The sequence below is a fragment of the Hypanus sabinus genome, chromosome 17 (assembly GCF_030144855.1).
Source record: "Hypanus sabinus isolate sHypSab1 chromosome 17, sHypSab1.hap1, whole genome shotgun sequence".
Classification (NCBI taxonomy): domain Eukaryota; kingdom Metazoa; phylum Chordata; class Chondrichthyes; order Myliobatiformes; family Dasyatidae; genus Hypanus; species Hypanus sabinus.
In genome coordinates this window covers 17,302,916-17,327,187 of record NC_082722.1, presented here as the reverse complement: position 1 = coordinate 17,327,187, position 24,272 = coordinate 17,302,916, and the positions used below count along the sequence as shown (strand labels likewise).

Below are 24,272 nucleotides of genomic sequence, written 5' to 3'. Positions count from 1 at the left end.
GGCCATTTCTGACATCTCCAAGCCTGAATGCTTGAAACCACAGCGAGAAAAGCTCCAAAGTTTTACTACTTCAAAGTCTGAAGTCTTACTACTTATTTCTCAACAACTATCAGTGACAAGAATCACTGAATTTTGAACACAAACACACACAAATGATGCTATTTAAAAACCTTTTGCTCTTAGCAAGGTTTACTGTTTAACGGCCGCACAAGTGCATGTAAGAGACTGTTCTGCAAAAGTCTTCTGTCCCAATTAAGCAGCAGAGTGTTCCAGATAGTCCAAGGGAATCCTGTCTATTTGCTCAATTAGACTTGTCCTTTAAGAGTTGTCCGAAATAAGCTCATTAACTGATGGCTCAGTTAGCCGGAATCCACTGAACTTAAAAACAGGTTTCAAAAGCATTAAACAAAACATAAGTGATTGAAGTGAAAGAGAAGATTGATAGCTCGGGTTGGCTACCAGTTTGTAGGGTTGTTTGCCAAGCCTCGAGATCAGGTCCCAAACATTTCGTCGAGGTGACATCATCAGCGCGCAATTGAGTGTTGTATCTGCTGAGCGCTCGCGTTTATATAGGTCTGACTTGTCGTTCTGATTGACTGGCTGTTGTGCTGACCACTAGTCTCCGCTGGGTCCCGACCAACCGGATATCAGAATGGTCTCTGCTGACCCATATCCCCGGCCTGTGAGCGGTGGCTCCTTGGATGTTCATGCCTCATCCCTCAGCCTTGATCCCGCAGACAAACCGGTTCCTATCTTGTGTCCAGTTCAATATGCTTGTTAATAGAGTCCTCCGTTGAGAACCAGCTTCTAAGAATTCTCATGATTTCTTGTTTTGTGCTTCTGCCAAAATTTTGCAGTTTTGTGGATGAACTCGTATCCATCTTGGTCTTCATGTACTGAGATGAGTGTCTCCTTATGGCTGGCTGATGTTCATATATTCTTGTGGATAGTTTTCTCCCTGTCTGTCCTCCATAGTGTTGGGAGCAATCTCCACATTGGATATGGTATATTACGTTTGTTCTCTCCATGTGTGCTGTTGGATCTTTGGGTTTCAAGACTCTAGTAGCAAACATATTGAACTGGATGCAATTTAGGAAGCTATTTGCCTGTGGGATTAAGCCTGAGGGGTGAGCCACAGACACCCGAAGGACCAACCCTCACAAACCAGGGAAACGATCCAGCAGAGATCACTCAGCTACCTGGCTGGCCGTGTCCCAGTAGAGGCTAGCCACCAGTGCAACAGCCAACCAATCAGAACAAGTTGGACCAAAATAAATGCGAGCACTCGCCAGAAACAACAGTCAGTTGCACATCGATGATGTCAACTCGGCCAGTGACAAAACGTTTGCGACTTAACCTCTGGGCTCTGAACAAACCTACTACCATAAGTGGTATAAAAGGATGTAACTTGCCTTTCTAAGTGTGCTATTCCACTTTAAATGATGGGCCTGATCTGGCATAGGCTTTGAGAGCAGATACCACAGTGCAGGGGACTGGGAGTCACCACATACTCGTGCTGTGCAGGGACTGGGAGTCACCACATACTCCTGCTGTGCAGGGGCTGGGAGTCACCACATACTCGTGCTGTGCAGGGACTGGGAGTCACCACATACTCCTGCTGTGCAGGGACTGGGAGTCACCACATACTCGTGCTGTGCAGGGGCTGGGAGTCACCACATACTCGTGCTGTGCAGGGACTGGGAGTCACCACATACTCCTGCTGTTCAGGGACTGGGAGTCACCACATACTCCTGCTGTTCAGGGGCTGGGAGTCACCACATAATCGTGCTGCGCAGGGGAAGGTGAAACCCTTGACAGTCACTACCTGAAGAACTGTGGAGGCTAGGTCACTTAAGGTGGAGGCAGATTTGTGGTCTGCGGGTTATGTGGATCTGGCGCAGAAGAGGAGTTGAGGCCTGGGGTCGATCAGCCGTGATCATGATGAATGGTGGCAATGCCTCAAGGGGCCTAGTGTTCCTGTGGAGAGCCTGCTACAGGCTGGAGTAAAGAATTGTTGGTGGAACTTGGCCTATGTGCCCATTTTTCTATAGTCATCTGCCTGCCCCACTAACTGATGGCAGTCCTACTCAGAAACTTTTGCTAAGTGGTGTTCTGATAAAATGGTGTAATGCCAACTTGGGCCCTCTCCGACGGCAGTCAGGAGCAGACAGAACAAGGAGCTGTGCAGGAGTGGCAGCCATAATGGCCACCTTCCCGGTAACCACCCCTGAGGAGCAAGATTAGATTGTCAGAATGGTTGGGGTGCCAGTCAGGAGGGCAGAGTGGAACAGTGGCACTTCCTCCCAACTGCAGCAACGTTGGTTTGGTGTCACCTCTGCTACTGTCTGTGTGGTGTTTACACATTCTCCCTGTGACTGGCTGACTTTCCCCTGCTTTCCTCCCACATCCCCAAGATATCTCATCACCATCATTATGTGCCATGTCGTATGCCCTGGGCAATCATGGTCTCATGACCGTAATGGTTCTTGGCAAATTCTTCTACAGAAATGGTTTGCCATTGCCTTCTGGGCCATGTCTTTACAAGACGGGAGACACCAGCTGTTATCAATACTCTTTGGAGATTGTCTGCCTGACGTCAGTGGTCATACAACCAGGACTTGTGATATGCACCAGCTGCTCGTCTGACCACCACCACCTGCTCCCTTGGCTTCACATGACCCTGATCAGGGTGGGCTGGGGAAGGGGGCTAAGCAGATGCTACACCTTGCCCAAGTGTGACCTGCAGGCTGGTGGAGGGAAGGAGTGTCTTATACCTCCTTTGGTAGAGACATATCTCCACCCTGCTACAGGCAAATCCATTGGTTAGCAATAGATTGTGGCTGGGGTAGGTGAGTGGAATGTGGGAGGATTGAAAATAGGATTAGTGTTGGAATTAATGTAAATGGATCTGGATGGATAGCATCAACTTGATGGGCCAAAGGGCCTGTTTCAATGCTGTCTGGCTCTGAAAGTCAATGAAAACCTTGCCTCCTGTGCATGTGTCAGGTAATGAGCCTTAACTTCCTCCCTGCCTCTTGTTTCAAGCATAATTGGAGGAGGAGGGCATTACTGAATTTACTGAATTTCCTTTCAGGCAGAATCATTGCCGAAAAATCTGCCCTTAAAGTATAACAAAATGCGGGCTTACTTCGATAAAATGCCTTCCATGATTTGAGATGCCTGCCAGCCTGTCATAAGAATGTAGTTGAAATTGGTGCAGGAAATAGGCTAACAATTGGCAGCCAGCAATAAGCCTGTAACCAGGTCATCTGTTGCAGAGATCCTGGTTGAGAGATAACAAGGCTATTAAGTGGCTCCATTGTGAGTACAGACTGTAACACCACATGTCCCCACTGCAGGCAAGATCAGCAGCTGCACAAGCCTGCCGGCATTATCCTCCGTCCTGGGCGGTGACAGACAGCCCTGTTTATTTATTAGTACACAGGCAGACTGCCCCGCACAAGCAGAGAGGATCTTGTCATTTATACTGGCTTCAATTAAACAGGCAGATTTTATCCTTTCGGTGAATTTGGTGCTTATTGTGAATCTTTGCCCTGTGTGGGAAGTGAAGTATGCAGTGTGCTGTCGGGGTGACGGTAGAAGCAGATTAGGGACATGTAAGAAACTCTTCAACAAAAATAAAAAGCCACGTAGAAGGGAAGGGTTAGACTGGTCTTGAGTAGGTTAAGGGTCAGCACAATATTGTGGGCTGAAGGGCCTGTACTGTGGTGTTGTGTTCTGTGTTAAAAAGCACCACAGGTACATGTAAGGGGAGTGAGATCACGGAACTCTCCAGACTGCCCAGTCCCCATACCTGTCGTCATAGCGACAAGTGTGCATCACCTTGCCTCCAGCTCAGCTGCTGGATCAGAGGTCATCCAATGATTTCCCTCGAACACCACATTTAACATCCCTTCAAAGCACTCTGCTGCAGGAGACCCTGTAGCTTTCTTTCCTAGTCAAAACTGTGTGGTCATAGGAAGAGACAGACCCTTGAATGTCCACTGGTTAGCAATGGGAACAAGGATTTGCCTGCTCCAGTAACTGATCCGTGTCCAAGTCCCCCTGCTCCAGAATGTGTTCACAGAGTTTCCGTATCCTGGGATGCGACTGCAATCTGGAAATCTGAATGTCATGTTAATAGTTACATCTTGCTGGGCTGAGTGAAATCTTCAAGACTTGAGTTACTGCAGGTAAGGCAGCAGAGTTCAGTGGCCACCATCATGTCACACATTGCAAGTTTTGCTCTTTTATATCTTTAGTATTTTCTTAGGTCGTGGATACCTGAGGGTGAAATCTCTAGGGTTTCAAGAGCTGCAATAATTCACAGAGTGTGTGGGTAAGGCTGTTAACAGTCCAATGGTGATCTCCAGAAAGCAATTCTGTTGCCTCAGTGTCAGATAATCAGCAAGACATTGAGGAGGGGGAAAAAGGATCAACCATGATTGAACGGTGGAGCAGACTCGATGGGCCAAATGGCCTAATTCTGCTCCTTTGACTTAACTTTTCCCATGATGGACTGGGCTGTATCCATTACTTTTTGTAAGATTTTCATTCAAGGGCATTGCTGTTTCCATACCAGGCATGACACAACCAGTCAATAGACTCTCCACCACTCATCTATAGAAGTTTGTCAAAGTTTTAAATGACATGCCAAATTTTCACAAACTTCTAAGCAGAGGCACTGCTGTGCTTTCTTCATAATGACACTTGCGTGCTGGACCCAAGACAGATCCTCTGAAATGATAACTTCAGTTAAGTTAAAGTACACTCCAAACCATCAGTTTGTTTTTGTCCATAAGTTGGAAAACACACAAAATCATTTGGAATGGTAACCATTTTTCCTCAATATTATAATGAATGACTTCAAAAGCACATCAGACTGATAACAGTTGTGGAAAATGCGAGGAAACTAGTTCTGTCCTTCATAGGAATAAACGTGTGTTTGTATGTCGGACTTTTGAACTTGACAATATTACGGCAGCTTGTTTGTAAGTCCATAAATAGGGCAATTGTAATCTGAGAACTTGCTCTTCTCTCATTGATACCATGAGGGAGGAGGTACAGGAGCTTGCAGATCAACCCTCAGTGTTTTAGGGACAGCTTCATCCCCCTGCCAAAAGCTTTCTGCATAGTCTGTGAACCCAGACACAAGCTCACTAGTCCTTGTTAGCAGTTAACTTAGGCTTAAAGGTATTTAATTTTTATGACTTGCACTGTACTGCTGCCACAAAACAACAAATGTTGCGACATACGTCGATGATAATAAACCTGATGCTGGATCTGAGAATCAGGACAATAAATGATGTGATGACTGACCTGACTGCCCATTGGTTACGAGTAAGGTTTAGAGTGACATGGCAGTGTAGCTGTTAATGACAGGCATTTAATTCCCACTTTTCTCTGCAGGGAGTTTGTACGTTCTCCCGGTGACCATATGGATTTTCTCTGCGTGCTCCTGTGTCCTCTCACATTTCAAAGTCCACGGTTTAGCAGGTTAATTAGTGACATGGGTGAAGTTGGGCAGTGCAGGCTCGTTGGGACAGTAGGGCCTGTATGACAGTGGGTGAGTCTAGGACCGGAGGGCACAGCTTCGGAATACGCAAATGTCCCTTTAGAACAGAGACAAGAAGAATGGCGAATCTGTGGAATTCATAGCCAAAGACTGCCATGGAGGCCCAGTCGTTGAGAATATTTAAAGTGGATGTTGCTAGGTTCTTCATTAGTCAGGGTGTCAAAGGTTATGGGGGAAAGGGTAGGAGAATGGGGCTGAGAGCAATAATAAATCAGCCATGACAGAATGGCAGAACAGGGTCAATGGGCCGAATGGCCTAATTCAGCTCCTATGTCTTACAGTCTAAGGTCTTATGAATAAAAATCACCAGGAACAGGAGAAGGAGTAGGTCAACCAGCACCTCTAAACTCTTCATTATTTAGTCAGATCATGCATGATCCAATATTGACCTCAGTGCCACCCCCCACCCCCCACTAACATCATTCCCCTTGACTGCCTTGCAGTTCAAATCCCTGTCAGTTTCCAGCAGGAATGGTGTCACTTCCAGAGCTTTTTTGTCTTAGATAATTCCAAAGATTCACGACCCCCTTGGGGAAGAAATCATTCCTCATCTCCAAGTCTAATAGGCACTGCCTTACTCTGAAATGTGCATCCTAGTTCCAAACACACTATGGGGAACATCCTCTCTGTCAAATCTAGGGAACTAAAGAGTTCAAAGTAAGTTTATTATCGATGTCTATATACGTCACCAGTTTCTTGTGGGCATGCAAAGCTCAAATTTATTATCAAAGTACATCCTGTATATGTCCCGATGTACAACCCTGAAATTTGCTTTCTTGTGGGTAAATACAAAGAAACATAATGAAATCAATGGAAGAACGCACAAAGCAAGATGGACAACCGGCCAATGTGCAAAAATCAACAATCTGTGCAAATTTTAAAAAAACAAAATAAATAAGGAATAAATACCTGAGAGCACAAGATAAAGAATCCCTGAAAGTGAGGCCACAGGTTGTAGGAACAGTTCCGTGTTGGGCTGAGTGAAGTTGAGTAAAATTATCCCCTCTGCTTCACAGTAGATACAAAGAAATAAAATAAATTTAATGAGAAACTACAAAGACTGACAACTAATGTGCAAAAAAGATAAACTGTGCCAATACAAAATAAATAGTAAAAAAAACAAAGAACATGAGTTGTAGGGTCCTTGAAAGTGGGTCCATAAATTGTGGAATCAGTTTGGTGTTGAGATGTGTGAAGTTATTCCTGAAGGTTTAGAAGCCTGAAGTTTGAAGCATAATAACTGTTCCTGAACCTGGTGGTGTGGGACCTGAAGCTCCTGTGCCTTCTTCCTGATGACAGCAGTGGGAATAAACAATATCCTGGATAGTGGGTATCCTTGATTAGGGATGCTGCCTTCTTATGGTACCGCTCCTTGCTGACATGCTCAATGGTAGGGAGGGCTTTTCCTGTGATAGACTGGGCTGTATTCACTACTTATTCTAGGTTTTCCTGTTCTTTGCACCTGGCCATGATGTAACCTGTCAGCGATTAACTACACAGTGTAACTTTTCTTTAAGAATGGAGGCCAAAATTGTACGCAGTACCCCAGGTGTGGTCTCACACCATGCCACATGCCATAAGTGGCACCAGGTTTTCCAGTTGCCCCAGTTCCACACATGATGCATCCAATGTCCTGTTCATGCAGTTCCCTACATACAAACTCGGAGGAGGAGGATGAAGTATGATCAAAAGCAACAACTCACATTTCTAGCAGAGTGTTAAACATGACATAAAGTGGTGCCGCTGCCATTGTTGCTGTAACAAAAGCAGTTCAGTGGGACTGGTACTAAAGTGCAGTCACAGAACCATGGATTTTCGGCCAGTGTGGCCCTGTAAACAGCAACGGAACAATGGAGTCCTGATGAAGGGTCTCGGCCTGAAATGTCAACTGTTTAGTCATCTCTGTAGATGCTGCCTGGCCTGCTGAGTTCCTACACCATTTCTGTATTTTACTCTGGATTTCCAGCATCTGAAGAATCTCTTGTGTGATTTAATTAAATATTAACTTTATTCATGTTGAGGTGAAATTTCTCCATTCCTGAACAAAAATGAAGGATTTGCTTTATATTTGCACAAGAGGTGAGATCAGGTATAACACGGCATCCAGCATCCACTCTGTACTGCTAGAGGAGGTAGTGCTCTAGCTTCTCAATTTCCTTGTGATGTAAATGCTGGCCATTCAGTCCATTTAGTCTGTGATGTTTCACCTCAACTTTGGAATGTATGAAAAAAAACTCAAGGAAAAATCCACATGGTCGCAGCGAAAATGTGTAAACTCTACACGGACAGCCCCAGAGGTCAGGGCTGAACCTGGGTTATCGGGGCCCTACCGTGTGGCTTTACCACCCAAAGTGAGCATCTACCTGCTGAAAGTATTGAAGCAGTACACTAATAGGGGAAGGATTCTCCCCTGGTAGAATAACAATGGTGGATCTCATTGAATCCTATCAAATATTGAAAGGCCTAGGTTGGTGGGGGGGTGGGGGGGATGTGTGTGTGTGTGTGTGTGTGTGTGGTGAAACTTTAAAATTCATTGCTACTGATGGTTGTGGAGGCCTAATCTTTGACTTTTTAAAGCAGAGATTGATAAAGTTCTTGATTAGCAAAGCTGTTAAAGGTTATGAAGAGAAGGCAGGAGAATGCGAGTAAGAGGGATAATAAATCCGCCAAGATGGAACAGCGGAACAGATTCAATAGGCCAAGTGGCCTAATTTCTGTTCCTATGTCTTCTGGCCTTATGGATTTCATGCAATTGAGCTGATTGTAATCTGGCACTGGCACTGGCACTCAAATGCTAATGGAGCAAGAAGGGACAGCACACAACCCCTGTGTTATGACCATTCGAGCAACAGAAATTCACTTTTACACAAATCATTAATTATTACCCAAAAGTTTAAGGTACAGAATAAAATTTGCTTTCAAGGTACATGTCTGGGGAGTAAAATAAATAAATAAGCATAATTATTTATCTCAAACACAAGGAAAACTGCAGATGCTGGAAATTCAAGCAACACACACAAAATACTGGTGGAATATAGCAGGCCAGGCAGCATCTATAGGAGAAGTACAGTCGACATTTCATCAGGAGACCTGACGAAGGGTCTCAGCCTGATACGTCAACAGCGCTTCTTCCTATAGATGCTGCCTGGCCTGCTGCGTTCCACCAGCATTTTGTGTGTGTTATTTATCTCAACTTGTGTTTCTTGACATACGTGTCATTGATGCAGCTCCTCTTTATGAAAAGTCATGTTTTCTGTGCATTCACAAGGCAACTGTCTCCTGTATTTAGAGTGCATAGAAATTACCACATGGAAATAATCCACAGCTGAGCCGGTCAGTGTTTTAATAAGACTCTCTGCACCACCCTTAGGCAAAAATTCATTTTATCTGTTAGTTTTATTTTTAGCTTCATTGTACATGATTCATCTTCCTACATATAGTGCATTTGGACTTATAAGGAGGACATCTATTAAAATGACAGAATAAATGGTTTGTGTGAGGATTATTTGTACGAAGCCCTTTACTTAAGGCACCAGATCAAAAACTCTTAACAATTCAGCCTAGCATGTCAGAGTTCGTTAGTCTGTAGATTTTGTGCATTTTGCAATCTGGACTGTGGGACAAATTGTGGTTGGCCAAATCAGTCGATGCTGCAGTGATTATAACGTTTGAACTACATATGCTATGTATGACATCCGCATGCTTTCTTAGAAGAAATGGTACGCCTGGTCTGAAGAATGGAATGAACCTTCCAAATAAATAACCAGAGTATGGGTAGTAACTGCTGTATATCACTACATAACTACGACAAATTTCAAGATTCCTGGGCAAGGCAGGAAGTCCAGAACTTATGCTTCTGTTTTCAGAACAGCTACACTTCATGGTCGGATCCCTCCTCAGCTATGCCCCTATAATCATCATTAAAATTCCAGACTCTTCGTTATTTTGACCATGGTAATTGGACTCTAGGGAAGACAATAAGGACTTCTCATTTTGGACAATGGATACTCTCCCATTCTTTATTCACTGATTTTCCATCTTGGACAAAATCCCTGTTAATAACTGGTCAGAATAACTTGTGATCTGCTAAATATCCTTCAAAATAATAAATGATTATATAATACACAAGGATATGACTGTACAATGGCAGAATCCATGATTACAAATCTAGAATGGATGTTATGTTAACTGTATTATTCAGAAATGTGCAAATAATCCCTTATGAAGCAACTGTAAATGACATGCTGGAAGTACTCAGCAGTTAAACTGGCAGAATACAGAAAAAGACTGAATGTTTGAGGTTGAAGATCCCTTGTCGGAACTTAATTGTTCTGATGTGTAGTCTTCAACCTGAAACATTCACTCAGTTCCTCTTTTCACAGCTACTGCCTGGCTGGCTGTTATTTCAAGCACTGTTTTTAGATTTCCTTATTAAACCCAGTTCTCATGGCTCGAGCTTTCTTAAGCCATGCATTCATAGCTTAACCTTTCTGCTGCCAAGATTGTCGATAGAACGCACACTGAAATCACCTTAGCCACCAAAATCAAACTTCGATGTTCTGAATCTGGACACTTGTTCTAAGTTGTGAGAATTCAAAAGTTTTGTCAAGCTTACGTTTACATCTCATTCTGGTTACATATCATTAGAATAATTGAGTACTCTTTCATGGAATCTGATCAGATGACTTATTCCTGAAACAATGATCCTTTTAAGCAGCAGCACTGTGTTAAATGGGCAGAAACACTGTGTGAAAGGAGTGATATCAGAGCATTGAAGGGGGTGTGATACAGCATTAAGGATTCAACAAAGCACCATTTGGTATGTTTGAGCACCACTTGGTCTGTGTTCAAGTAGCCTTTTATTTGTATCTTGAAAGAAATATCAAGCACGTGGTTTGGCTGGGTGTCCAGTTGGAATCGTCTCACGCTTTAAGTTGCTGCCTCCAACTGGCATCCCTTCCAACAATGAAAAGACCCAAATTCCTTCTGAGTTTAAAACAGGCAGGTCACATTTTGAACCACAGAATCGCACTTCCTATCCAAGCAGCCAATTGGCAGCTGCTCAAAAGCTTGCTGTAATGATGCAGCCCTGAGAGATGAGGAAGAGCAGCTTGTCAATGGGAGATCCTACTGATTAGCCCACTAGAGATACATGACTGAGATTAGCAAGATGACTGACGAGGGTTTCCTTCAGAGGACCCCAAGGAGATTTACCAGGATGTTTGAAGCAAAGGAGGATGAGAGGTGATGTACGAGATGATAAGAGGCATTGATTGAATGGATCGCCAGAGACTACTTCTCAGGGTGGCAATGGCTAATACAAAGGTGTATAATTTTAAGGTGTTTGGAGGAAAGTATAGTGGGGGTACCTTACACAGAGTGGTGCGTGTGTGGAACACCCTGCTGGGGTAGTGGTAGAGACAGATATTTTAGAGCCATTTAAAACACTCTTAGATAGGCACATGAATGATAGAAAAGTGGAGGGCTTTGTAGGAGGAAAGGGAATGATCTTCAAGTAGGTTATAGGTTGGCACTATATCTTGGGCCAAAGGGCCTGTAGTGTGCTATAATGCTCTATGCTCTGTGTTCTTTGGAAGTATGTAATCTACGAAGGGCTGAACAGTGAAATAAAGAAAGACATACATTTCAATTGATTGAAAGCTTGGAATTTTAAAATCTGGTTAGGAAGAAGAAAAAGATGGGATGAAAAATTCTATAATTTTCATATCAGAGGATTGGTTGAGTTGAAGTGCAGAGGGAATGACTGAAATGGAAACCTGTTGGTGGGAACTTGACTTCTATATTGGAGTGATGTTTTACATTGTCGGAGCTTTTGGTGGTGCCATACAGAATATATTCTACCGGATCCATCCACACCTTTGGAGAGAAATTGTTTAAATGGCACATAAGATGGTCGGGCTGTGATCTGGGATCATTAGTGGGTGTGGTGCAGACACTGAGGAGGCTGCATGGACTAGCAAGGCTTGAAGAGATGTAGGACTGTAGTCTGCTCAAGATGAGAGAGGGGATGGGAAGATTCTGTTTGGACAATTGGGGTAGATAGTGGGATGAGAGCATCTCATCCCACTGAAGCATCTTAAGGGATTAAAGATATCAAATTGAGGCAGAAATTGTAGCAGGGAAATAAGGAGTTCCAAGAATAGAGGTTAATATGTGATAGTTAAAAAGTTGTGATTAACATTATCTAATTAGAGAGGTATACAGCACAGCATGAGGTAAAAGGCATTACCTTGTCTATTCTGACATTGCAGAGGTGAGTTATATGCAGATAAATTATGTTGAAGGGAAATTGAAAGAATCTAAAAGAAGATATTAGCCTAAATTATAATCAAGCTTAAATGTTTTCCTGAACAAAAAAATCCAAATGTGAGAGTGGATGGACAACTTCCTGTGGGGTATTTACTTTTGACTATTAAGACTAAATGAGTTCAAGCTGGAATGCACATTGAAGCCATAAACTGATTAGCAAAAGATAGCAATGCCTTTACAAAGAGATGGCCGATGAATTGGGTTCAATATGGAAGAGCATCATCTGAAGAAGCATATTTAATAAGACAAGAATGTGTGTATATACCTTGCATCACTTTCATATTCAGAAGCATCTCACAGTACTACTGAATTGTTCTGTAGTTATGCAGGGATCACACAGAGCATGTCACACAAATGGTTTCATCTATTTTGATGTGATCTCTTAGGAAAGAACTCAGTATAGATATCAGGCAGAAATCCTGCAACCATGAAATCCTTTAACATCCATTCCAGTTCCTTAACAAGCAGATTAGAATATAGTACTTATCACATTTAAAGAGGGGCCCTTAAAACCGTGCAGCGCCACCTCAGTACCACAGCAAGAGACAGCCCAGTTCATATGTTTGGTCCCTGAAGTGGGATTTGAACTTGCAGCATTCTGACATAGAGGCGAGAGTGCTACCAACTCAAGTTGCTTCTAGATTTAAAATCAGCGTAATATAAATGATAAAGTTGAGATACTAAGAAAAAAGCAGGAGAAGATCAATGAATGAGTAACTGATTGACAGGCTAAAGTGTTCTTACATCAATATAAGGAGCAATAGTGCTTCAAGGTTATTGGTACAGTGTGTAAGTGAATATTCTTTAGTTCATAGGGACCAGGTTAGGATCCAACAGCTTCATTACATTAATATACTCCCAAGTGAATTGTGCAGAAACATAATGTGGAACAAATCCATCAATCTGTAGAATAGGAAAAAAAAACTTCTGTTTCCTAATTCTGAACAAATAAATATGTAACATTGCTGAAATGGAAGAATTTGCTGTTTACTTGGAGGAAAGGTCTATCCTGAATGAGTTTTGAATCACTTTGTGTAGAGTTTTGTGTTGTCGAGAATAATATTGGCAATTGGCATTTTATACCAGAAGGCCGGGAATGATGATTAGAAGATGAGATGGGAGAGTAAGTCATCAGATAGGATTTTAATGTCACTGGAGTTGAGTGAAATAATGGCAGGACTGGAAAACTTTGACTGCCACTAAACTGCTTCTGGATTTAGCTGCTTTGAAGTGCAATCACAATGCTGTTTTTTTTTTCAGCACAATGTGATTAAATAGGAGTGAAATGGGATAATAATCATTTCCAGTTTGTTTCATTCCACTCTGGAAATTTTACCAGAATCTTCCTGCTCTCATCACCTTTTGCACCCACCACCATCTCCATGTCAGTCAAACAAGCTATGCAACACTTCCTTTGGAGAGTTGTGGGTACTTGGACTAAGGTGCTTCTAGAGCACTCACTGAAGCTAGCTTTGAGCCCCTGTGAGGTCATGTCTTTTATATTTCATCCTTCTGACTACCATATCTTTGCAACTCTTCAAGGTATCACTAATTCTCTAGGGTAGCTGACATGTTTCCAATTCTTGACACCAATACGTCAGCTCCCATCCTTTATGAAAGTTCCCTAAAACTTCCTCGGTGGCAACTTCTCTTGCCCACCTCCATCCCGGTGTTGATCCCCTCCTGTAAATACAAAAAGTACTGTCCCTTTTGTAGCACCCAATAAGCTGGACCTCAGGCACTACAAAGTTTCCATGATGACCAGTTTTGAGCACTCCACTATAAAGAAGGGTCTTGACCCAAAGTCATCAACTGTTCATTCCTCTCCATAGACGCTGCCTGACTTGCTGAGTTCCTCCAGCACTTTTGTGTATGTTGCTCAAGATTCCTAGCATCCTGACTATACCTAAATTCTGAACTGATTCCACAACCTATAGACTCACTTTCAGGCACTGCAGCTCATGTTCTCTTTCTTTCTTTGTACATTGGTGTTTTTAGGTCTTCGATTTTTGTAGCTTTACATTGATTTTATTGCATTTCTTTGTCTTACTGTGAACTTCTGCAAGCAAATGAATCTCAAGGTAGTGTGTGGCCTCCGTCGGTCGTGGTCGACCATGGGTACTGCGCCTCAAGGTAGTATATGGTGACAAATACGTACATTGATAATAAATTTGTTTTAAACTTTGAATGTCTAGAAAAGAGTCCAGAAAAATAGACCTAGAGCTAATATCTGGCTGAGTGTATGAGATTATGGAAGTTGTTAGGATGAGATAGATTCACAAGAAGGAGCTTTCAATATTAACAAGGGCTGCTCAGCTGGAATTGGTGACTACAAGCAGAAGTGGTCACAGAGCAACTGCATTAGAAGTGTGCTAATTTTAGTAGAAAGCCTTTTTGTAAACACATGGTTCAGGTCAATATACTCCACAATTGTATATTTGCTTAATGAATATCTGCCACCAGTCCGTAACCAGGGAAGTAAAGCACTCACTGATGAACACACTTAGGCACTTTGCTTTTTCTCTTTTGTCATCTTGCCAACATATCACACAAAGGTTAAAGTCTGAAAGAGTATTGAGGTCACATGCCTAAATGTGGGAATGACTGCATATTTTTTAAATTGATTAATTGGAAATGTAGATATCAAGTCTGGGTTCCTGATTCACTGCCCGTGTACAGTAAGTGAGTTCGTATTGGAAACTCAGGAGAGACTGCAGGTGCTGAAATCTAGAACAAATCAGAAATACTGGAGAAACTCAATGCATCGAGCAGCGTCTGTGGAAGCAAAAGGATAGTTGACGTTCCGGGTTGAGTCCCTGCAGTAACTCCGAGTTCCTCCAGCAGTTTGCTTTTTGGGCTTTAGTTAATCTTGGAATCCTAGAAACAGGGGGCAACATGACATTGAAAAACAACTTGGAATGAATCTTAGAGTCGTACACCATAGAAACAGGCCCTCTGGCCCAACAAGTCCTACCCATACCAATCCAAATTATCGGCAGTTTGTCTGCTCATATTGTGCCTTAGCAATTTAAGTGCTCATCCAGAGGTTTCTTAAGTGTTATGAGTGTGTCTGCCTCCACTCCTTTTTCAGGTTGTGTATTACAAATGGCAAGTACCCTCTGGGTGGAAAAAACCCTTCCTGACACCCATTCCAAACCTCTTACTCGTCACCTTAAACCTTTGCCTTCTGGTCTTAGACTCCTTTGCCATAGGCAAAGGACATTTCTTTCTACCTCATCTATTCCTCTCATAATTTAGTACAGATCCATCAGGTACCCCACCCCATACCCATTCCACTCCAAGGAGAACAAACACAGTCTATCCAATCTCTCCTAATAAATGAAATAGAAAACATAGAAACATAGAAAACCTACAGCACAATACAGGCCCTTCGGCCCACAAAGTTGTGCTGAACATGTCCCTACCTTAGAAATTACCAGGCTTACCTATATCCCTCTATTTTACTAAGCTCCATGTGCCTATCTAAAAGTCTCCTAAAAGACCCTATCGTATCTGCCTCCACCACCGTTGCCGGCAGCCCATTCCACACACTCACCACTCTCTGAGTAAAAAACTTACCCCTGACATCTCCTCTGTACCTTCTCCCCAGCACCTTAAACCTGTGCCCTCTTGTGGCAACCATTTCAACCCTGGGATAAAGCCTCTGACTAGCCACACAATCTATGCCTCTCATCATCTTATACACCTCTATCAGGTCACCTCTCATCCTCCGTCGCTCCAAGAAGAAAAGGCTGAGTTCACTCAACCTGTTTTCATAAGGCATGCTCCCAAATCCAGGCAACATCCTTGTAAATCTCCTCTGCACCCTTTCTATGGCTTCCACATCTTTCCTGTAGTGAGGCGACCAGAACTGAGCACAGTACTCCAAGTGGGGTCTGACCAGGGTCCTATATAGCATCAACATTACCTCTTGGCTAAATTCAATTCCACGATTGATGAAGGCCAATACACTGTACACCTTCTTAATCATAGAGTCAACCTGTGCAGACCCCAAGATCCCTCTGATCCTCCACACTGCCAAGAGTCTTACCATTAATACCATATTCTGCCATCATATATGACCTACTGAAATGAACCACTTCACATTTATCTGGGTTGAACTCCATCTGCCACTTCTCAGCCCAGTTTTGCATCCTTTCGATGTCCCACTGTAACCTCTGACAGCCCTCCACATTATCCACAACACCCCCAACCTTTGTGTCACTTCAGGCCACATCCTTCTGCATCCTCTCCATATAATAAAATCCTTCTTTTATGGTAGTGACCAGAACTTCACACAATATTCCAGCTGTAAACTAACCAACATTTTGTAAATTTGTACCAAGACCTCCATGCTGTTATATATTCCATGTGCCTTCTTTACTGCCATATCAACCTTTTATGCCCCCTTCAGGGACCTTTGCGAAGGTTGAAAAGATAGAGGAACATCAAGTTCCTTCAAGAAGAGCATACTCAAGAGCAGGTTGGAAACTTGCACAGGGGTTATTCACTGTTTGAAAAGTTACATGACAAGAATATGGGAATTGCCTTGAAAGACTTGGTAGAACTGGTGATGGATTAGGTTTTGTTTTATCCTTAATGCTGTCATTTGTGTTTCTGCAGGATTATCCATGAGGATGGATTCTCTGGTGATGATGTGAAGCAGTACAAACCTGTGGTGTACAGCAACACCATTCAGTCACTGGCAGCCATTGTCCGTGCCATGGATACTCTAGGCATCGAGTATGGTGACAAGGACAGAAAGGTATGGTGGTAAAAATACATCATAACTCTGCGGCACTAAAGCCAAAACACAACAGCATAAAATGATTCACATTGGACCAGGGAAACATGAGTTTTATCCAGTAAACGTGGGATGTACATGAGAGGCATTGGAATACACATTATCTTTGTTTAATTAGAAAGTCAACGCTTGAAATCATGGTAGAATAAGGAATTGGGTATGGAATATACTGGCCAGGTAAGTTACCCGCACCACACAACTCATTAGTGGGATCTCAATTATAGATAAATCTGAATGAATCTTGTACCTTGCAGTTATAGAGTTTATAACAATGTCCTTCATGTTTTACATCTGAGCAAATGTATGTTTTGCTTCCTGCCTGACAGAGGCATTGATAATTTGACAGTTTGTTTCTGTATGCTATGACACCCTTGTGTTCTGCTGCTTGGTCCCAGGGCAAGTGTCTCTCTTCCTCTCAGGAGAACAAAAACTTTGTCCAGTCTCTATTCACAAGCATCCTGTGAATTGGCTCACACCACTGGCCAACTCAGGGCAAAATGGGCAACATGCTTCCATTGAACTTGGAAAGAGGCGCCCGTGCAGAATTTTAAGCAGATCATTAGTTCCTTTGCTGCAGTATTTCAAACATAGCTTCATGCACGGTGGAGCTTGATCATGCAGATTTGGTGTCATTGGTGTAGAGAGCAAATGGACTCCCTCCTGTGGCCTGGTGATTTGAAGGTTTGCACTATTTTCTCAGCCAAATTTATGAAAATGCAATCTTAGAATCAATTCTGAGTTCAGTTTGTTATGAGATTACAACTGATGAGTCATTATTGAGGAGTTTAGGCACATTAAATAGTAGGCTCAATCAATCCTCCCCACTCAACTCAAATATACTCAGATCTAAGCATAATACTGTGGCCAAGACTGGACCTTGATTCTGATGGTGGAATAGGTGAAAGTTCTGAAAGTGTAAAACCCATTTAACTTGCCCTGGTTTACCACACAACTCAGAAACATCTTCAATTCCATTCTGTAGACAAATAAGCTCATGAAATTGTCATGGTAACCGTGCTGAAATGTTAATAAAATGCTGACCAGAAAGGAACCTTCTGTGCTAATGCACGTACAATATATTACTGAAAGAGAAAACACAGATATGTAATGGTGGAGCCAAAAACCTAAGATATTCAAAAACAGCTCCATGTTATTAGAAAGTAGATATTGTTGCATTCAATGCAGCCATCTGATCAACATGCTTAATTATTTCAGAAACAAATAGCACTGACATATGTCATGAAACTTGTTTTGTGGCAGCACTCCAGTGCAAAAAATTGAAAAACTATAAATTACTATAAGAAATATATATATAAATTAAATCAAGTAAGCAGTGCAAAAAGAGAGCAAAAAGCTTTTCATAAAACATAGTCTGTGTGTGTGTGTGTGTGTGTGTGTGTGTCTGTCTGTCTGTCTGTCTGTCTTTGGGCTCCGGTACCTTCTCCCTGATGGTGGCAATGAGAAGAGGGCATGTTCTCAGAAAAGCTGTAAATGATTACTTAATTGGGAAGCAATTTATATTTAATAGTGCAAAGAGGTGGCATGTGCATGAGTGTAGTATATATTTCAAGTTAAAGTTATTGTTAATTTACATGTTTACCACCAAACGAGACATTCCTCTGGGCCAAGGTGTGAAGCACAGTAGTACACATAACACACAAGTGACACACAATAACTTAGGAAAATTCCAGAATCCTGGAGTTCCCTTCATTAAATTGGAAGCTAAAGTAAGAGGAGTTTGTCCGATCTTGTTGTCAGAATCAGAGTAGGGTGATCTTGTTTTGAATCCTGCTTTTTGCTGAGCTTCACACGTGAGCCAACCCCCAGGGACAGTTCAGCTGTTATATCAAGAGATAAACAACAAATAACAACTCAGTCTCCATTCAATTCTTAGGTAAAAATGGCAACACGATCTGGTTACGTGGCCATTGTTTATGCCATTATGTGAGCCCCTTCTTTAATTAAGTATCTAATAAAAACCCTTGTGATTATCATGTTGTTTGCACAGGACTCAGAGTTTAATGCAATGGAATGCCTTCTCTTATTATCTTTTAATTTCCTCTTCAGAGGCTCATTCCGTTATTCATTTACAAAGATGTATACGTCAAGCAGTTGTAGAGTATAAAACTTACTCTTGTGAGTTGGTGGAATATTTTTCTCTCTTCCCTTCCAGTCAACCTTGATCCTGGAAGGTGCAGACTTCACTGGACAATTAGGCTATGGACAGGCTTCCTTCCAAATCCTCATCTCAAGATGGGTCTTCATGATAGGAGTCAGGAGCCACTCCCCTGTGGGTGCAACACAACTGATACAGCGCACCACTACCTGACCGCAGATGGCAGCTTCAACAGGGGTTAATGGTTCGTGATTAGGTGCTGGAAAGCCTGCTGGGCTTCGACTGTCTCATCCAGAAACCCAACTGTAGTCAGCATTAAGGGTTAAATGACTGTTTTGACTCTTTCTTTGGGTTAAAACACATGTCCTTCAGCATCTGGTCTGATTTAACTGATGATATGCACAGTCCTGTTAGAAGAAATTAACTAAAAAGTAATATTTTTGTAAAGTGCTTACCCAGAGTTGATAGGAAACGAATAGACGTGTTCCATAGCTGGTAGTTCCCTTGAGACTTGTGTGATTTATTTATTTGGAAATACAATGAGTGTGGAATAGCCCTTCTGGACCTTTCGAGCCATGCTGCCAGCAAGTCACCTATTTAACCCTAGCTTAATCATGGAGCAACTTATAGAACCATAGAACATTACAGCACAGAAACAGGCCTTTTGGCCCTTCTTGGCTGTGCTGAACCATTTTTCTGCCTAGTCCCACTGACCTGCACCTGGGCCATATCCTTCCAAACCCCTGTCATCCATATACCTGTCCAAGTTTTTCTTAAATGTCAAAAGTGAGTCCACATTCACCACTTCATCTGGCAGCTCATTCTACACTCCCACCACTCTCTGCATGAAGAAGTCCCTCCTAATGTTCTCTTTAAACTTCTCCCCTTCACCCTTAACCCATGACCTCTGGTTTTTATCTCCCCTGGTCTCAGTAGAAAAAGCCTGCTTGCATTCACTCTATCTATACCCATCATAATTTTATATACCTCCATCAAGTCTCCCCTCATTCTTCTACACTCCAGGGAATTAAGTCCTAACCTATTCAACCTTTCTCTGTAGCTCAGTTTCTCAAGTCCCAGCAACATCCTTGTAAACCTTCTCTGCACTCTTTCAACCTTATTAATATCCTTCCTGTGATCAGGTGACCAAAACTGCACACAATACTCCAAATTCGGTCTCACCAATGTCTTATACAACCTCACCATTACATTCCAACTCTTATACTCAATACTGTGATTTATAAAGGCCAATGTACTAAAAGCTCTCTTTACAAGCCTATCTAATTGTGACGCCACTTTTAGGGAATTATGTATCTGTACTCCCAGATCCCTCTGTTCTACTGCACTCCTCAGTGCCCTACCATTTACCTTTATGTTCTACCTTGGTTTGACCTTCCGAAGTGCAATTCCTCACACTTGTCCACATTAAACTCCATCTGCCATTTTTCACCCCTTTCCTCCAACTGGTCCAGATCCCTCTGCAAGCTTTGAAAACCTTCCTCACTGTCCACTACACCTCCAATATTTGTGTCATCAGCAAATTTGCTGATCCAATTTGCCACATTATCATCCAGATCATTGATATAGATGACAAATAACAATGGACCCAGCACTGATCCTGTGGCACACCACTAGTCACTGGCCTCCACTCAGAGTAGCAATCCTCCACTACCACTCTCTGGCTTCTTCCATTGAGCCAATGTCTAATCCAATTTACTACCTCTCCTAACTATCTTCCTAACTAACCTCCCATGCGGGACCTTGTCAAAGGCCTAACTAAAGTCCATGTATACAACATCCACTGCCTTCCCTTCATCCACTTTCCTAGTAACTTCCTCGAAAAACTCTAATAGATTGGTTAAACATGACCTACCACACACAAAGCCATGGTGACTTTTTCTAATAAGTCCCTGTCTATCCAAATACTTGTAGATCCTATCTCTTAGTATTCCTTCCAATAATTTACCTACTACTGATGTCAAACTTACCGGCCTATAATTTCCCGGCTTACTTTTTGAGCCTTTTTTAAACAACGGAACTACATGAGCTATCCTCCAATCCTCCGGCACCTGACCTGTGGATATTGACATTTTAAATATTTCCGCCAGGGCCCCTGCAACTTCAACACTAGTCTCCTTCAAGGTCCGAGGGAATACCCTGTCAGATCCTGGGGATTTATCTACTCTGATTTGCCTCAAGACAGCAAGCACCTCCTCCTCTTTAATCTGTATAAGTTCCATGACCTCCCTACTTGTTTGCCTTGTTTCCATGGACTTCATTCCTGTTTCCTTAGTAAATACAGATGCAAAAAACCCATTTAATATCTCTCCCATTTCTTTTGGTTCTATACATAATTTACAACGAGCAATTCCTCTACTAGCCAGTACACCTCTGGACTGTGGGAAGAAACTGCAGCGCCCTGAGAAAGACGACACATTCCACAGGAAGGAGGTACAGACTCTGAACACCAACACCCCGAGCTGTGATAGCATGGTGTTAACACTACGCTGCAGAATGATTATAGTTGTTATGTAGAGGATATTCCCTTAAGACCATGTAATGTGATTAAAGCTGTTATGTAGAAGTTATTTCTGCGGGTATAATTAGAAATGTTATACAAAGGATACTCGGTGTCCAAACAATCTCCTGATCAGGATCAGGTGCAAGGCCACTGGCAATACTAAACTCTCTTTTTCACACAAACTGCATCTCCCCCCCACACCCCCTCATCTCTGACTCTTGAAGCTAGGAGCTGGTGGCCTTCAGAGTGAAGGCTGCCCACCAGCTGCCTGACCATCTGTCCACCACACCATGACCTTTCAAATCACCACCAACAACATCTTGTTAGAGTTGTTTTCTCTGAAAAATGTCAATACTTCTACAAGTGAAATGACTGCATTTGCCTCTGTTTACTTGTAACACATTACTCCATCTCCTCTATTCCCTTGCCAACCATGCATTGCGCTTGTTCATTTTATCCCCCAGTCCTTTTATCCAGAGTCATAGTCAGACAAAAATACAGCACAGAAACAGGCCCTTCAGCCACCTACTCTGTGCTGAACCATTTAAATGGCCCAATCCCATTGACCTACACAGACCATAGCCCTCCATACCCCTACCATCCATGTACCTATCCAAACTTCTCTTAAAGGTTCAAATCGAGCTTACATGCACCACTTGTGCTGGCAGTTCATTCCACACTTTCACGATCCTCTGAGTGAAGAAGTTTCCACCATGTTCCAGAATCAGAACCAGAATTAGAATCAGGTTTAATATCACTGACATCTGTCATGACATTTGTTAGCTTAGCAGCAATACAAGGGAATACTTCTCACTTTTCACTCTTAACCCGTGACTTCCTGGTTGTAGTCCTCAGTGGAAAAAGCCTGCTTGCAGTTACCCTATCTGTACCCCTCATAATTTTGTATACCTCTATCAAATCTCCTCTCATTCTTCTACATTTCAATGAATAAAGTCCTCACCTAGTCGATCCTTCCTTATAACTCAGGTCCTCCACTCCCGGCAACATCCTTGAAAATTTTCTCTGTACTCTTTCAACCTTCTTTGTATCTCTCCTGTAGGTAGGTGACCAAAACTGCACACAATACTCCAAATTAGGCCTCACCATCACTTTATACAACTTCAACATAACATCTCATCTCGTGTACTCAGTACTTTGATTTGTGAGGGCCAGTGTGCTGAAAGCTTTCTTTGTGAGCCACTACCACTGTGCCACCACTTTCAATGAATTATGGACCTACATATGTTCCCTGGTTGATCCTACTGAGATTAAATTCTATCTGCCATTTTTCAGCCCATTTCTCCAGCTGGTCCAGATCCTGCTGCAAACTCTGATAGTCTTCCTCACTGTCCACTACCCCCAAACTTGGTGTCATCTGCAAATTTGCTAATCCAGTTAACTACATTACCGTCCAGATCATCGATATTAACGACAAACAAACAATAATTTCTTGGCCAAACACGAGGAAATCTGCAGATGCTGGAAATTCAAACAACACACACAAAATGCTGGTGGAACACAGCAGGCCAGGCAGCATCTATAGGGAGAAGCACTGTCGATGTTTCGGGCAAAGACCCTTCGTCAGGACTCCAGTAAATATCTCCTCTTCTGTAATCTGTGCATGGTCCATGACCTCACTGCTGCTTTGCCTCACTTCTGTAGACTCTGACCTTCATAAATCACCTTTCTGATCTTCCAGAGGAGCAATTTTGTTCCTTGCAATCATTTTGTTCTGAACATAGCTGTAGAATCACTTAGGATTCTCCTTCACCTTGTCTGCTGGGGCAGCCTCATGCTTTTTCTGGCCCTCCTGGTTTCTTCCTTAAAGGTTCTCTTGCATTTCTTATACTCCATAAGAACCTGATTTTTTCCTACCCGCCTATACCCACTATGCATCTCCTTTTTCTCTTAACCAGGGCCTTAATATCTCTTGAAAAACAATGTTCCCTAAATCTGTTATCTTTTTCTTTTATTCTGACAGGCAAATGCAAGCTATGTACCCTCAAAATTTCACTTTTGAGGGCTTCCCACTAACCAAGTATATCTTTGTCAGTAAAACAGCATGTTCCAATCCACACTTGCCAGATCCTTTCTGATTTTCATTGCGCTCATCTCTGAGCAAGGTAGTCCCTCTAATCAAAGACAGTCTATGGAAGTGACTGAGGCATTCTGCCACAGAGCAACATCCACTCATGACAAGAGCTGGCCCATTCCTTGCCAGAATGGTGCCTCTCCCTGCATTTCACAGTGAAATTCATGCCCTCTGTGCCTCCAGCAAGATAAATGGGCAGCCTTTGGACCACTGGAAGGAGGTGATTCGGGACGGTCCTAGTGATGTCTTTCCCTATGGCACGTGGAAGGGTAACCTCTCTGTATGTCAGCAGTTTCTTTTCTTGAAGTTGGTCACAGGCTTAGCGTCGCTGGGGCATGTCCTCCTCTCCCCAGACAAAGGGGGTCAGATTGTGAATTTGTAACTGAAGTTTCTCTTTGAGCATTGGACTGCAGGCCATCCAACTTCACACACTGGTTGTTAGATTTGTTGACATACTCAGTGATTTTGCCTTGTTGAGTACTATCTCCTTTTGAAATACTAGCCCCAAGCATCTTACAGCCATCAGTATTTCCTCCTTCCCCTCCAAGTAGCACTTAAGCCATAGCAGATAATGATCATCTCCAGTGATCTGACAGTGTATTCTGCACATTCAACAGCATTGTCAGCTGAGACCACACCATCAATACCTTGGGGGATGGCATATCACGGACCACTAACTTAACCAGACCAGCAAATGAATAGAAGAGCAGGTATCTATAAGATCATAAGACATAGGAGCTGAATTAGGCCATTTAGCCCATCAAGTCTGCTCTCCCATTTGACCATGGCTGATTTATTATCCGTCTCAACTCTATTCTCCTTCTCCTTATATCC

General features: G+C 42.7%; 1 protein-coding gene across 3 annotated transcripts in view; it reads left to right on the top strand.

The window, feature by feature from the left end:
* Positions 1-24,272, top strand: part of gnao1a (guanine nucleotide binding protein (G protein), alpha activating activity polypeptide O, a) — a 282,074-nt gene that overhangs the window by 79,229 nt on the left and 178,573 nt on the right. For all 3 annotated transcript variants that reach the window (XM_059992618.1, XM_059992619.1, XM_059992617.1), the window contains exon 3: positions 16,529-16,670. In XM_059992618.1, coding sequence (XP_059848601.1) covers positions 16,529-16,670 — 142 coding nt within the window. The remainder of the gene's footprint in view (positions 1-16,528; positions 16,671-24,272) is intronic.